The sequence below is a fragment of the Castor canadensis genome, chromosome 14 (assembly GCF_047511655.1).
Source record: "Castor canadensis chromosome 14, mCasCan1.hap1v2, whole genome shotgun sequence".
Lineage (NCBI taxonomy): Eukaryota > Metazoa > Chordata > Mammalia > Rodentia > Castoridae > Castor > Castor canadensis.
Window position 1 is genome coordinate 78,387,235 of NC_133399.1, and position 15,585 is coordinate 78,402,819.

Below are 15,585 nucleotides of genomic sequence, written 5' to 3' on the forward strand. Positions count from 1 at the left end.
ACCGCATTTCTAGGGTTCGCGTGGCTTCGGGGTTGAGGCACTGCAGTTTACCCTTTGCCCTTGCTCGCAGTCGTTGTGAAACCTGAAGGCAGCTCGGGAGACTCTGAGTTTGCTTGCAGCCTCTCCACTCACCAGCCACGCGCGCGCCTGGACCGGGATGGGGTGGGGGAAGGGGGAGCCGCGCGGCGAGGCGGGGCCTGAAGGGGCGGAGCCTGCGAGACGGGGCGGGGCTGCGAGACGGAGCTGGGCGGGGCGGGCTCGGCACGCGCGCTGCCCGCAGCCAGGCTCTGCCGCTGCCTGCAACGACAGGGGCGCAGCCAGAGGGCACTTGTGGCCCCGACTGGTTAAATAGCATCCGGACCTAGCGTGGGGCAGTAGACTGCAGTGACAGCCGCCTGCGGAGCGGCCCGGGCGGCGGAGGAGGTGAGTGCGTCCGTGCCACGTCTGTTCCCGCCGTGGTGCCCGGGGCTCGGCGGAGGCGCGGGGCTGAGGTTACCCGAGCCGGGCCGGGCCGGGCCGAGCCGAACCGAGCGTCGGAGGCGGCAGCGCGCGCAGACCCGAGACCCGCCCCGCGGCTCCCGGCTTCGTTGCGCTTTTCCGGCCTCTGCTGTGCGGCCTCGCTTCCCTCGGCAGCCGGAGGCTTCCAGGCCGCCGCCGCTTCCTGTGCGGGAGCCGGGGTCGCCGGTCCTCTGCTCCCCGCGGGCGGCGCGGGCGCGGGCGCGGGGCTGGTGCACGGCGGAGCTCGGGGGACGCGCGCCGCGGGACCGGCCCCTTGTGGCGTGGCTGCCGGGACCTGCCCAGCCCAGCCCGGCAGCCCGAGCCTGTGATCAGGTGCGAGGATATGGTCCTGCGGGACTGGGGACCGTGGCCTCCTGGCCGCGGGCATCCCTCCTGTCCCACCGCAGGGTCTTTGGGGCGCCCCGACCGCGCGTGGAGCCCGACTGTTCCCGAGATGGTGGGGCACTCGCAGGAGGGTCAGACGCAGCACCAAAAGCCGGTTGCCATATGTAGAAATTCTCGCGGTGTCTCCAGAGGAGCGCCCACAGCCGCTGCACACAGCCGTAATGGATCATTGATTTAAGGCGCACTGGCTTTTTTTTTTTTTCTCTCTCTTTTTTAAATTGGGAATCAAAGATGATATCTGTCACCTTGCAGCGTAGACAGCGAGTGGTGGCAGATGACTTGAACACGTGGATTAAAATCTAAAGACAGAGGCTCCAGCTAATCAGGGTGTCTGTCAGGGCGTTCAAACCTCTCCCCACTCCACCCAAATTCAAGGTTATGGAGCCTAATTAAGAATGACCACTACAAAAGTGCCTCTCATGTGACCTGGTTAAGACTCTTAAGCTGTTTCTTGGTTCATGAGTATGCAGAGTACCTTCAGTATCGTTCCTTTTAGTTATTAACCTTTGATTAGCATGAGAAAAACTGGTTAAATTGAGCAGTTTCTGGTACATATTTCACAGACTCAACCATAAGTATCCCAATGAAAATAATTAGTGGCTATACACACAAAAAACAAAAAAACTTCTGGTTGATTCTGATTCTTTTTCAGGTGAATAAGGCAGGGGTTTTACCCCCACAAAACTTCAAGTTTGAGTTAATGGTTTTTAGTGAGAGGTCTTGAGAAGGTTCCTTTTAAACCTGTCAGCTTGGAGCCAGACGGTGAAGTGTGATAGTGGAAAACAAACAGGACCAGGTCTTTCTCGTTCTGGCTCAACTGGAAAAATCCCTTCCTAGCCTTAGACTGACTCTTTTGTGAAAAGACTGCAGTACACTAAAATGTTTCATAAGCTAAAATTTTATGACTGGAAAAGGCAACTTTTTCAAAGCAGCACACCTTACACCTCTGTGCCTATCTTAAAATAATATAGGCATTTAAGACCTGTTTTCTGAATTTACTGTAAACAAGACTTTAAACATCACCCTTCCATCACAGTTATAAGCATTTTGACATATTTCCTTCCTGTGTCTGTTTTTATATTTTGACAGTATTTGTGTTATTATTGTAGGTAGCCTGAGTAAAACAAAAAAAATCTCTGGATTTTAAAAATTTTAACATTTAAGAAGTGATATGTGCAAATGCAGGTAGGGGCAGGATAGCTATTTATACTGTGCAGATAGAGTTTTAGTTATGGATTTGCTTCAGAGTTAAGTTTGGGATAACTGCAAGTGTACCAACATGCCACAGTGTTGTGCTTAGTGTCTAGGTCTTATGCCATCTTTAGTTTTGATGTGACTGTCTTGTGGAATATAGATGTGTGTTTAGGGGAGGGACTTAGGAAAAGAGCAGGTTTTGTCATTTTCAGGTGGAGATTTCTCCTTTCTCCCTGTCAGTTTTGCTTTTCTGGAAGGAGCTAGACTGTAGGACTACTAGTAATTTCTGGGCATTTTTAGGATATCATTTAGTTTTTAAGGTCAGTTGAAGTTATTGTGCAAATTTGCCATTTAAAACAGATGTCCATTGTTCCTTTGCATTTATTGTCTCATAACTGAATTCTGTTAAGTTAGAATCTATTGTAATGTTTTATGGACCGCCTTGTGTAGATGATGCAACGTGCAAGGATCCTGTGCTAACAAATAGAATTTCCTTTAAGGTAGCTCAAAGCTGTTGGTGTCCTAAAGCCTCTTTAAGCCTTACTGTCTGACTGAGGTAGATTAAGGTGCCAGTTTTTATTGAAGGTCATCAGTCCAACTTGGCATTCAGACAAACACTTTGGGGTCACAAAAGTATCTTTGATACCAATGCCTGGAGAATCATTCTCAGTGCACAAAGCTGATAGGAAGCTGCCGGTAGTTGACTGAGTTTCATTCAACATGTTAGTACTTTGAGGGACTTCTGAGAACTTTAAAGAAACACAAGCCCTAAAGTAGTAGCTGAACTTGATAAGGCAGAAGGTAAAGGCAGTTTTAACCAGTGTTTGTGACAGCAACTCTGAGATCTCAGCTTCATAAAATGCTGAATGTCAACTCATAAGTATAGTTATATACTTATAAGTATATACTCATAAGTATATTCAGGTGATACACAATATCAATAAGAGAAAGCTGTTACATAATGAGTTATGTTAATTTTCCACTCTATATCCTGACATCTACAAGTTCTTGACTGTGTTGGAGGCAACCTTTGAGGGATCAACATGGGGCATGAAATAAGATGGCTCCTTCCTTGATGTGTGACTGGCTAGGAGCGATGATGTCACTTTTGGAGGTGGGCAAGGACTCTGCTCCCAGGTGGGGCCTGCCTCAGAAGAATACATTTACTGTCTCCTAAGATTTCAAAACTGGTGCTTCCACATAGGGGCTGGACTCATTCTCTTCATAAATTATTTGTTGGTCTTCAAGTTTTAAATATAGTTTGAAGCTATCTAAATATCTAGATCAAAACCATTTGCCCCAGAGGCTGGATTTATTTTCCATACTGTAAAAGTAATATATGCTTACTATAGGAAATTTGGGAAATATAAAAAAATGAAGGTCTTCCAGAGATGAAATACTATTACAACATTCTGGTGGATTTTTTTCCCCAGCCTTTCTTTTTCCTAAACAAATTGAAAAAGAATTTTAAAGCACACATTGTTAATTGAGGGTAAAAATTTTGACAGTTTAATTTTAATAACCTGAGTTACCTTGTGAGCTTCTTTTTCATGTTGTTACATATTTCTTTGAGTGAGTTTTGAAGATAAATACATAATATACTTTTGTGGGGTATGCTTTAGTATCTTCTCTCTTCTTGTTGGATAATTTAGGAAAAGCTGTTTACCAAGCTTTCTTATGTATATCCAAATATATACTTTTAATCAAGGCATGTTCTCCTTTAAAACTTGACCTTTGCAATTATTTGAAAATTATTTTTATTGATGAATAGGTCTTAATGAACTTTTGGATTCATGTATTCCAGTGAAAAGCCATTGAAATAGGATTTCATGGTTTGGAAAGAGAAATGAAAAGAAGTTAAAGCATCAGAGAAAGAACTATGGATTGCCTTTTAGACCATTTCCTCATTCTCAGTGGAACTTATGATAAATTCATTATGTATCTGTTTGCACAGTTTTGGCTGCTATAGAAATTGGCACTTTATACTCAGGTCCATTGTGGGAGAAATGTCCATATCCATAAGGTCAAAATACCCTGAATCATTGATTAAGCAGAGTCCAGAGAAAATTGCAGGAGGAATTATTTTTTCCCCCAAGGCTCAGCTGTTGGTCATGAAGCAGGACTGTGGTAGCCACCAAAGTGAAGGCTGTAGCCTAAACAGGGCCAAGTTTAGGGACTGGAGAGGTAGCCATAGCAGCTAATAGGTCAAGGCACTGTTCTTGGTATGTCACATATATTAACTCATTAGTCCCTGCAGCAATCCTGTAAGGCAGGTGCTACTCTTATCATACTTTGCAAAATTTAGAGATTAAGTTGTCCTTCCCAGAATTTGAACCTTGTCTGTCTAGCTTCAGGGCCAGTATTCCTAATTGCTTGACTCTTTTGCCCCTCTGGAGCTAGAAAGGTTCTTAAATCAGGAGGACCTGCAAAGTTCCAGGTTATCCAGCTGGTGGCATGATAGGAGAGAGGTGTGTCTCCTTTTTCCATGTCATTGCTTCTTGATTTTTTTCCTTGTCTCATTTACACTCTGCCATGAATTTTCCCTTTGTACCACCAGAGTACTGAACAGATGGCAAATTCTGATCTAGCTTAGTTTAGTGCTACATAGCCATGATTTTATAGAAAATTATAAAGTAAAAGGTTTTGCCTGCCCTGGAACTTGGTCTTGGAAGCCTGGAGAGTAGTCGGGATACATGATTAATGCATCAGGTGTGCAGGAGAAAGAGAGCACAGGTTGGAACAGGGGCCCAGGCTTAGTGTAGATGATGGAGCAAAGCACACTCGCATAGGAGATTGACCTCATCTGGGCACATGTGTTTGCTTTCTCTTGGGATTCTGGGTGGCTGGCGGGGGGAGCGCAATTTTAGCCCTCTTGGCATGTTCTAGATCATGTAGAAACTTGTAATAGAGAAGAGAATAGAACTGAATATTAAGGGTCTGAAGTCATGATAGTATCATTCTGTGGTTTTGGGCAACCTTTTCCCAGCGAAATTTTAGGCAGAACTGAAAGATAAGGAATACATAAAAGCAGAGCTGCTGTGGATGAAGTGGGGAGGGTAGTGTGAGTGGAATCCCAGATCACAGTCACTTCTTCCGTCTCCCTCATCCCCTCAGAGGCTTTTCAGAACAACCGCGAATTCTGAAATAGCCCAGCTCCTTCATCTCATGAATGGAAAAGTGTGGTGCAGGGAGAGAGGGTGACTTAGCTAAGGTTACACAGCCTGCTCTGCCCTCTGGCCATCACACACACGCGTACACACACACACACAGTTTGTTCTTGGGCCCTATGCCTGTTACACACACACACACACACACACACACACAGAGTTTATTCTTGGGCTCTATGCCTGTTCGAGGAATGGCGGGCCCTCAGTATTGCCCTTGACTTACATCCTAAAATCTACTTGGTCAACAGGTTCTGCTCATTCTAACGTATTCTCTGTACAACATTCCTGAACACACAACTGTTTTGTCCTTTCATTCTCCATTTTACCAACCTAGTCCAGAGTCTATCACCTCTGATTTAGACAGTGAAGGCCCTTAGTCAAAATGGGGGGGGGGGTAGTTGGGAAAGAGTGGGTAAGTATTTTTTCTGAAGCAGAGCTCTGATCAAATCTCTCCTGAGCAGAAACAACTGAGCTCTCCTCCAGAAGGCCTTGAATCTTATTTTAGCTTGTCTGTTGAGGGGCTTCCACAGCCTGGCTCCAACTGCTGTTTCCCCAGCATTGAACACAGTGCCTTCTGCCTAGTAAACTCTTCCAATTAAGTAATGATTGATTGAAACTAGGAGACATTCAGATGGTCACATGCCCTATAGAAAGAGTTCCTGAAAATAACATGTATTGTAATATCCCAGATTTGTTTATTTTGCAAGGCTAGATCTGATAGATGAGATCAAGGCATTAAAAAAATGTCTAGAGTCAAGCCTGGGCTTTGCTGGAGTGAACTTGTGTTTAGTAATGCATCTCAGGGATTTCTGCCTGTGGGGTTTCAGTTATGAGGAGAAGCAAGTGGCTCTGGGCTTTGCAGGATGTGGGAGGGAGATTAGTGTCAAATTCTAGATAATCTTACATAACTGTACAATAGTCATCATTTACCTGGTATCCCTACTTTACAACTGTACCTTGTTTCTGTGCCAGACATAAAATGGTCAAATGGCTCTTTATTTCTCCTGTAGGACAGTTACCCACATCGTGCCTCAGGCAAACATCTGAGGTGCTCCAGCAAATGGAGTTGGCTGTCTCCTGGTCTGTTAAGCAGTCCAACCAAGTACCTCACGGAGGACTGAACCAGAGTCCAGAGAGTGTGACTGAGCAGCCCAGAGTCATAAATGGGCCTCTGAAGGCAGTGCCAGCCTCTGTTGTTCTCTCCTGACATGAGTCAGAGATAAGTCTGGGGATGCCAAGACCTCTCTGGAGGTCAGGCAAGGTGAGGATCCTTGGTCCTTGGGCTGGGGACTGAAACTGTGGAGTTCTCAGAACAGATCTCAGAGGCACCCAGCCTCTGAGCCTGGGACGGCCTTGCAGCCTTTACTCTCCTTCTCCAGAGCAGCCAACCCAGTCCATTTAGCTTCCCACCTATGGCTAGTGACAGTCACTTGCAGTGCTCTGCCCTCACTAGCATGCCGCTTTGCACCAGCTGGTGATGTTGAATCCTCTCCTGGATGTCTCTCTCCTGGATGTTAGTCTCTTTTAGCAGGCTCTGGCAGGCTCTGTGATGCTGCCTCAGAGGTATGACAAGCTTTGCAGGGTACTTTGGCTAGTGGCTTTATTTGTTGTTGCCCATTAGAGGAAACTGATGGTGACTCTAGCCAGGTCGGCAGCCAATGACCCTGCCCATAGTACTCAGGAACTGAGGGGCAGTCTCCAAATGAGGTATGTTGACCCTGGGTTGGAAAGCAGTTAGAACATGTATTAGGGTACAAGATGGAGATATTAGAACACTTTGAGATTTTTTTTGCCTTCCTTTGAATTCATATTTGTGTTTTAAGGTTAGAAAGTATTTGTGGATTATACATGTATGGAGTTTATTAATGAAAACATTTACCTATTAGAGATGCCTTTGTTTGTTACTGACTGGGATGTGTTATCATAAGTTTGGGGAATCAGAAAGTTCCCTGCTTCCCTCCCACCACTATGGTAAGAGTCTTCTGAATGCTGTTTTTAAAAAGAAGATTACTCAACTTGTCAGAGGGGAATGGAAACTGAAACTGTTCTCTGAAACTAGCTTGTGATCCATGTCAGCATGGGTGTCTGGCATCAGGAGAGTTGGTAAAATCTAGAGTATGATTTGCTTTTGGTTCCCAAATTTGACAATGTGGAAGGGAAGCCTTAGTAAGACGGGCATTTTGTTTTACTTTTTCTTTTGTTCCCTACCCTGTTTCCGAAGTCTAGAGCTGGGCGGCACATAGTGGGCACTCAATGAGTATTTGCCAAGTGAGTAGATGGGCCTTTTTGTTGCATGCCAGAGATCTTGCTAGATTGGCTGCTTCAAGTCAATATTTAAGTTGGCTTCCTTTGTTCAGACCTTTGGGCAGTTTGCGGGATCAGTGTCTGTGCCAGTTTGCTGTTCCATGAATAGTTTGGTAAACTATGGAGTCATATCATAGAGTTGTTGGGGCCCTGGAAGTGTCATTTGGGATTTGCCTTGAAATTGTTTTTTAAGGTGGGCAATGAAACAATATCATCAAAACATTAATCATGCTTGACGCTGAAGTCAAGGTAATAGGTATATGGTAGTTTTATTATACTGTGTCTACTACTGAATAGATAAGGAAATTTTCATAATAAAAATTTAAACAAAACATAAAAGGGAATGTAGAGACCCAAAATGAGTGTCACCTAGTTTAAGCAGATAATAGCCAAACTGGACAATCTTTTTTCTTTCTTTCTTTCTTTTAAATACTGGGTCATTATTCTATAATCAACTTGTTCGATTATCTTTGTTTTTAGCTTCCTCAGGGCCAGTCACCTCTTCCGATGGTTATCTGAATGCTCTGTAATTTTTAGCTTATGTCTCATGCTGTCACCAGTACCTCTCTTATCCTTCCCCATGTAATGAGCAAAATCCTGGCTTACTTTTTCTCTAATTTGCTTGTTGCTTCCTCCAGTACTGCTGAGGCCTTCCATAAGGACATCAAGGGCTCTTGTTCTTTAAAGATTATCCAATCCTGAGGAACCTTGATGCTTGAGAATTTTTTATAGATTTCATTTGTTTCTGCTTTTAAAGTAACAGCAGTTACCTTTTAAAATCTGTAAAAATTCAAATGGAACTTCTTCAGCCTTGTGAGTTGGAAGTTCTCTAGTCTTTTCTCTCTGGGTGGAAATCTGCCTTTGTATTCTGTCTGCTACCTATATCTGTTCTGCTAAGCCATTTCTCTAGTCTGTAGTCACTCTGAAACCTTGATCTATTTTAAGAGGTGTAAGTAACCTTATCCAACCTTGTGTCCTCTTATCCAGGTCACTACTATTTGATAGTTGTGACCTCTGATGGTGGCTGGGCCATATGTGCTCCTTGAGGACAAGGACTTAGGTATATTGTCCTCAGTCTCCTACACTATGGAGGCAAGGATGGGAGGGCTTCATAAACTAAAAACCCCTGGGCGAAAGGAAAGCCTCTAGCGGCTGTTCTATAGCCTGTTGACAAGTATGCATCCTGGAGGGAGAACCAGTCTCCCTGCCTCTGCCTTGTGAGCTGCAGATCCCTGACCCAACCCTGCCCCTCTTCCTGCTACCTCCTTGCTCCCAGTCTGGTCTGACTGTGCAATTGTCCCTCTGCCTCCATCTGTCTCTGTCTGTTTAGATCTGGTTCTGCCTGTGCTCTCTGCATGGCCCTCCTTCCCCTCTAGTCTGTACATAGAGTTTTCTTCCTCCTGAAGCCTCCTCTGGGGTTATCTCCCCTTGTGTGGTGTGGTTGGCTTCACTCCTGCAGGTGTGTTTGTTCTCCCTGATCACCTGAACTTGCTGAAAGAGGAGAAAACATTGCCAGTGCAATTCCTCATGGTAATGGCCTTCTGTTTTTTGTTTTTTGTGGTGCTGGGGATTGAACTTAGGACTTGGCACATGTTAGGCAAGCTCTCTACCACTGAGCTACATCCCCAGCCTGGTAATGGCCTTCTGTTTGCAAAGGGCCAGGGGAGTTTTTTATTCCCCTGCAATTTTCAGAGTATTGGTTGTGTATTCAATGAGATCCTTTTTCACAGAGACACTTATGTGGAAGTTGCCCCCATCGCTGGCCAGTGGGTGAGCCAGGGGATAACATAGGGCAGACAGGGCTTAGATATGTGTTTTTGGGGAGGGGCTTATAGCCCATCTGTCATTCTTTAATAAGAACAGGGTGCCACCCTAAATCCTTTGTGGAGCAAGTGGGAAATACAATAAATACAGAAGGACATTAATTTACTTGACCTAGCCATAGCTTGTTTATCTTGAGAAATATTTAAAAACAATAGTTAATGATTAACATGGTAAATTTTATAGTGTGTATTTACCATAATAAAAATTAGAAAAAAGGAATAACAAAATAATAATAAATACCTATAGGCCCATCACATAGAATTTATGGTTTTTAATATTATTTTCTTCCTATGTAATAGTTACCTGCAGTTTGTAGGTGTAGGTGGAATCCTCTTGATTTGGTCCACCTGGGTGTCTTTGGCCTTCTCTTAGGGAGTCTTTGAGAGGCCACCATGGTGCTTCTAATGAAAGGGAGCATAGCTGTCCTCTGTTTTCACACTTTCTTTAGCTCTTCTGAAGCCCACATAGGCAGAGCATTGCCTTGTGATTGTGTAGCCCATCGGGGGCATGGCTAACACCTGGAACAGGATCTTCTGCATTTGAGTCTAGGATTCTTCCATGGTTCTGTTTATTTCCATAGTCACCACTGGAAGATATTGGCTTTGTACAAAGCACCTGAGAGGACCCTAAGACTTAGGTCCCTTCTTTATGTGCAGTTTCTCAAACAAGTGGACCCATCCCAAGGTCCTCACTGGAGAAGCCTTTCTGCCTAGTTGGAGTCTGACCCTGGTCACCAAAGCCAGACATGGGATCCTCTTTCCTGTTAGGCTGGGTGGGACTTTTTACTTTAGGGTTTACTTTCTGGTTCATCCCAGCTCTGTAAGGTAGAGGGTCTGTCCCTCTATCTTTATTGTATTGTGGTAGCAAAAGGAATTTCCTTCTTTAACTATTATAATAACACATTCTACTTGCCTAATATCCTTAAATATCAGGACATGGTGTCATGTTCTTCAAAATGGAGTCTTATAAACAATTTGGACTCTTTCCCTAAACTGAACATAAAATGAAATAACATGCCCTATTAGATCCAGCTGATGAATGGAAAACTTAATCTACAGGAGTCTATCTTGCTTATTGCTGTAGAGTTGGGTCAGTCCACCAAACAGGTCTTGTTGCCACCTACTGAAGCCACACTGATTAACTGAGGCCATCTGTTCTGTCTAAGCCCACTCACTTCCTTCTTTAGCTCCTGTCATTAAACCTCCCTGCCTTGTCATGACATATACACAAAAGTCATGAAGCAGTATTAAATCAGTATTTGAAGACAAATAGAATAAGCTTGCTTCTCTTAGGAATGTCTTTTGAAAGGAGACTTACCTCTTAAATATATCTCACTGACATTTAACCTTTCCATCTTGCACAAAGGCTTTTGCGTGACCTGGACATCCTTCACCAGACATGTCAAACTATAATTATCATTTTCCCACATGGATTTCCACAACAGGTTTTCATTGCATCTGTATGTAGAGAGTAGGGAAGAGGGCTATGTGGTTTGTGTGTTTGTTTATTTTCTCAGGAAGATGTTAGGCAGGCCCAGTTGCTTGCATTCCTTACATCTCAGAGAGCCACACACCCAGCTCTGTCGGTGTTTTGGGAGCATTCTCCTCACCAGAGTCCTCCCATTGGACTCTACCAACCCATGCTAGGAGAAACCTGGTGTGTTTCTCAGGTTTGGAGGACTCTCTCTTTTGTCAGAGAAAACTCTGCAGACTTGGCTGGTCATCACTAGCCAGAAGGGCTCAAGCCTTCTGTTTTACCTAAGAAAAGTGATAGTGGAATCTCTTCCCCTGCCTTTGGAAAGTGCTGATTTGTGCTGAACTTATCAGCAGTCATATGTCTGATTACGTGCCTGAATGTCTTCTGAAGAGGAGAGGATCCTTGCTCTTAGTGCCGACACAGTTCTTGGGATGACTTTATACAACGGTGAAACAGTTTGAGAAGCATAAAACATCATGGTAACTTGGCAAGAGAATATTTTTATGTAACCTTTAAACCATTGTTTGCTAGCACCCATTTACCAGGGAGATGTTGTTTACTGCCTTCTAGAACATGACTCACAGCAAGTCTGGGGGGAATGCCCCTTTCCTCTTCAGAGAGTTACTGTTCTATACCAGTGATTTGCAGTAGGGAAATGGTCAGACTCAGAGAGGGTCATTCATGACTCAGTAAATATTCATGAAGTACCTGTTTTGGTCTAGACACTGTGTTAAGCACCAAGGGCAGGAGGAGAGAAGCAACTGGAAGTTACAAAGTGTCACTCACTATAAGCATAAAATAGGAGCTCCTGAGCACCACGAAAGGGGTACAAATAAAGTGTTGCTGGAGTTGAACAGAAGGACTAATGGCTTCTTACTAAGGAGATCCTCTAAGAGTTAATTAGAGAAAGTGGCCCTGGCCAGTTTTGTTGGGATTTGGACATCATTGAACAGGACCAAGGAAGAGAATTGTAAGTGAAGGACACAAGGAGAAGGGCGATGCAGAACAGGAAAGACTTTCTTGAGGACGGATGGTGAGTTCAGGAGGAAAGAGAGGACTGAGGCAGTACATATGTGACACCTGTCCCCATAGCTGTGCTGAGGCAGGGAGCCAGCAAAGTGGCTGCCTGGGGAAGTACATGGTGACCCCAGAACTTTCCTTCTTGCTTGGGAAGGAAGGCTTTCAGCACCTCCCCATTTCTTTACTGTTCCATCGTTGGTTCTCGCAGGCCCAGAAACTGAGCCCTCCAATAACTATCTTCTTCCATTTGTATACACATAGTTTCCAAATCCTGACTCATTTATAAATGATTTGAACATTTTTATTGTGGTAAAATATTTCTAACATAAAAGTTACCATTTTAACTGTGAAGCGCTCAGTTACACAATGACATTAAAAACATTAACAAAGTTGTATAACTGGTATATCTAGCTCCAGAATTTTTCATCATCCCAGACAGAAACACTGTACCTCTCATGCCTCCTGCCACTGGTAACCCCCATTCTGCATCCTGCTGTGAATTTGCTGGTGAGCTCAGGCAATGTTTGTGCTTTTGTCTCGCTTTTTTCACTTAGCATAATGTTTCCAGGGTTCACCTGTATCATTTGTGTTGTGGCATTTATTCAGACATTCTTCCTTTGAAAGGCTGAATGCTGTCCCATTGCATGTATATGCCACACTTCATCTTCCATCTACTGATGGCATTTGGGATCAAATCCTGGCTTTTTGAAGCCCTGCGTATTGTGGCTTTTTATTATCATCAGCATCACCTTCCACCTCTATTTGGATTTGAACCACTCCTCCCTGAGTCGTGGTACTCACCTGTAAAGGTCTGTAGGCTTTGCCTCAGATCTGCACACTAGTCCTTCCTTGTGTGAAGCAGGGGCAGGACAGTTAACTACTAGTTTCCTGCTCCTTGAATTGAAGGCAATAACAAGCTCATGCAATAAACCACGGCCATCGTGAAGACCACACAGGCACTTAACAGACTTAAACTGTGGCTCTTAATCAGCTCAACTCACTTTCCTGAACATCCTCCTTCTGCTCCCATCCACTTTCATTTGTTCCAAATTATCTTTCCAACAATGTTAGTGCTGGGTGAGAAGTTGCTTCTCGTCATCTGGTCTCTGTCGTTACAGCATGAAACGTAGCTCATTTTCTTAGACTGTACTCATCCTTTGAGGACCTATTTGACTTGTTCTCTATCATGCAGAGCTCCTGGAAATATGTGCTCTCTATCATGATTTCTTTTGCACTTAGTGCTACGTTCTTATCCCTTCTTATGTGCATTTGTGTTAGGTATTTTATGTCCAAGTCTTAGGAACAGGTCTACAAGTTTTTCTCAGCTTGTACACACATCTAAATAAGAAATAATTCTTGTACCCCAATATAAGAGGAAGGTTTCACCCAAACTCTTTCATTTCTCATAATAAAGTCCTACCAAGACTGACTCTGATGTTGTCGGGTATACCGTCAGCCACTTTCTTCAAACATCAGGTAGAGAAGGCACCTCATCCTGAAAACATCTCTGCCAATCCTGGTCTTAGGTCAAGGCAAGGTAACTGAATTTGACTTTTTCTAAGATAAAAAAATTTAATGCTGGGTAATTATTTCTAGGAGTTCAACATCACAAAAGCAAATTTTGGATATTGTTACAAAAAGCTTCTTAAAGTCAGTTAAAAAGAAATAGAGGATGACATTTAGTTATGAATGTGGATCCATAAGACAAAATTCCTTACTGTCCTAGTATTCAGATATGCTCTTGAGACATGGAAGAATTCTTTTCAGTCATCACTGCATATGTGATTTCAAAAAATACTTCAATTTAAATGGAAGAAAATTGAAGAAAAAATTGAAGCTATCCCACAGAAAGTTGTTGATGCCTCAAAAAAAAGTTGCCTTTAAGATGCCCAAAACCTTGTTTGAAGATACATGTTCAAAAATGTGAATAAAATATTAAAGAAATAAAAATTTAAAGTGCAATATTTCTAAAGTAATTTAGTTTGTCATGTGACTTAAAGATATATGCAATTTAATGAATACAGAAACTACTATAAGTAGATACTTGAGAATTTTATCTATGTCACTAGACAGATATTTTCAAGTTGCACACATTATATTAGGGTTCATTTATGTTTTTTGAGGGGGAAGGCATATATGTTAGCGTGACCTGTGGCCAAGTTGACTGGGTGAGATGGCCCTAATCTTATTGTTTAAAAATTAGTATAGCTTCATACTTTTTTTTTTTTTGGGAGTACTGGGATTTGAACTTGGGCCTCACACTTGCTAGGCAGGAGCTCTATCACTTGAGTCACTCTGGTAGCCTCATATTTGCTTTTAAAAGCTTTGTGTCCTATTGTATCTCTGCAGACTTTAAGAAGGATGGGTAGGGAGTGGGATAGTATAGAAGTAATTGAGTTGACTAGAATATTTCGTGAAATTAAGTTTATAAAAATAGGACATCTCTGCTTTTTTCTCCTTTTTAAGTCTTCATAGGAACTGATCCACGGGATTGCTTTAATGAAAATGAAAAATCCATTAGTTTAAGATTTATTATATTTAGTTGAGAGGAAAAATCTCAAGGCAGTGGATGAGAATAATTAATTTGCTGTGGAATCACTTGCTTATTTGTGCATAGGATCCAAAGTTACCCAAGTGGTCTTTTTCCTTCTCATGTCAGAGTGAGATGGGCCAAGGTCAGTGACACTCTAGAGGCTTCCTCTGTGGGATGGGGTTTGGACAGTGACCTCTGCCTCTTTCCTAGTTGGGAGACTCTGACATCTCTTTGGAGCTTCTGTACCTCCTTCTGTCTAGGGACAGCTCAACTGCTCTTTTGGTTCTGGAGGTGATGACTTAAGCAAATCTAGTTTTAGGTGGTTTGCCAGCCAGGGTTAAGGAGCATGAATCCAATGGGTTTGAAGTGGCAGATTGAAAGAGCAGCAAATGGCCTGGCTGCTGTTCTCTTGTTGTTCCCAGAGGCCTGAACTCTGCCCAGCTAGTGCAGCACAAAGGGGGCACTTTCAGCCTTCTGTAAATAGCCTATTGTACAAGGGGAGGTGGTGGGGAAGGAATGGCAACATTGTGCCAGCTTGGCTTGCTGCATTAAGGAAAGTTGTCAGGATTTCTTAATTTGCTGCTACTGGGGCAGGGGTGCTGCTTATATGGGTTTGTTTGAGGTCTGCATTCCTAGGAAGGCATTCCATCAAACTGCTATTATTCAGCTTGATGAAAGCGCAACGAACTCCAGGGGGAGGCAGATGTCCAGATCACCTGTTTCTTGGTTTATAAATGACAAGAAGAAAACAAAATGCTAACGTAAGTAGAAGTTTACAGGATTGTAGGAGCTGCGTGTGTGTCTCCCTGTCTGTCTGTTGGTCCTTAGGGAATGAGTCACCTTTGGCTCTGTGCCCCCTTTTTCATAATTCAAACACAGTGGTAAAAGGTGAACCTTTGCTTACAATGGGCATTGAACCCATGTGTGCAGAGGCCAGGGTGTGAGGATAAATGCTAGCATTTATACAAGACATGGAGAGTTAGATGGATTTCATGCCAAGGAGTGTTACTGCTGGAACAGTAGTACCACTTAGTACCCTTAGACCCTGTCTCCCAGTTCCTAACCTGAGAAGGCTGAAGGGGACTTGTGAGCCCATGTGTAGGGAAGAAATCACATGGGCTTTCTCAGTGGACAGGGTCAGTGGCCCAGCTGAGGTTAAGAATC

General features: G+C 43.5%; 2 protein-coding genes across 3 annotated transcripts in view; both read left to right on the plus strand.

The window, feature by feature from the left end:
* The first annotated feature begins 157 nt into the window (after window positions 1-157).
* On the plus strand, window positions 158-15,181 carry LOC141416281 (uncharacterized). Its single transcript, XM_074053324.1, has 2 exons — window positions 158-343; window positions 379-15,181. The coding sequence occupies exons 1-2, from the start codon at window positions 158-160 to the stop codon at window positions 1,009-1,011; spliced, it is 819 nt and encodes a 272-aa protein (XP_073909425.1). The 3' UTR covers window positions 1,012-15,181.
* The window catches only part of Acsl1 (acyl-CoA synthetase long chain family member 1), a 61,792-nt gene continuing 46,470 nt past the window's right edge, over window positions 264-15,585 (plus strand). For both annotated transcript variants that reach the window (XM_020175786.2, XM_074054862.1), the window contains exon 1: window positions 264-423. The gene's annotated coding sequence lies outside the window, so the exon portion shown is untranslated. The remainder of the gene's footprint in view (window positions 424-15,585) is intronic.

Bases quoted from the DNA above. Each gene is read 5' to 3' on its own strand.
- LOC141416281 (XM_074053324.1), top strand. From the start codon at position 158: ATGGGGTGGGGGAAGGGGGAGCCGCGCGGCGAGGCGGGGCCTGAAGGG. The intron at 344-378 runs GTTAAATAGCAT...GTGGGGCAGTAG, and splicing joins GGCACTTGTGGCCCCGACTG to ACTGCAGTGACAGCCGCCTG.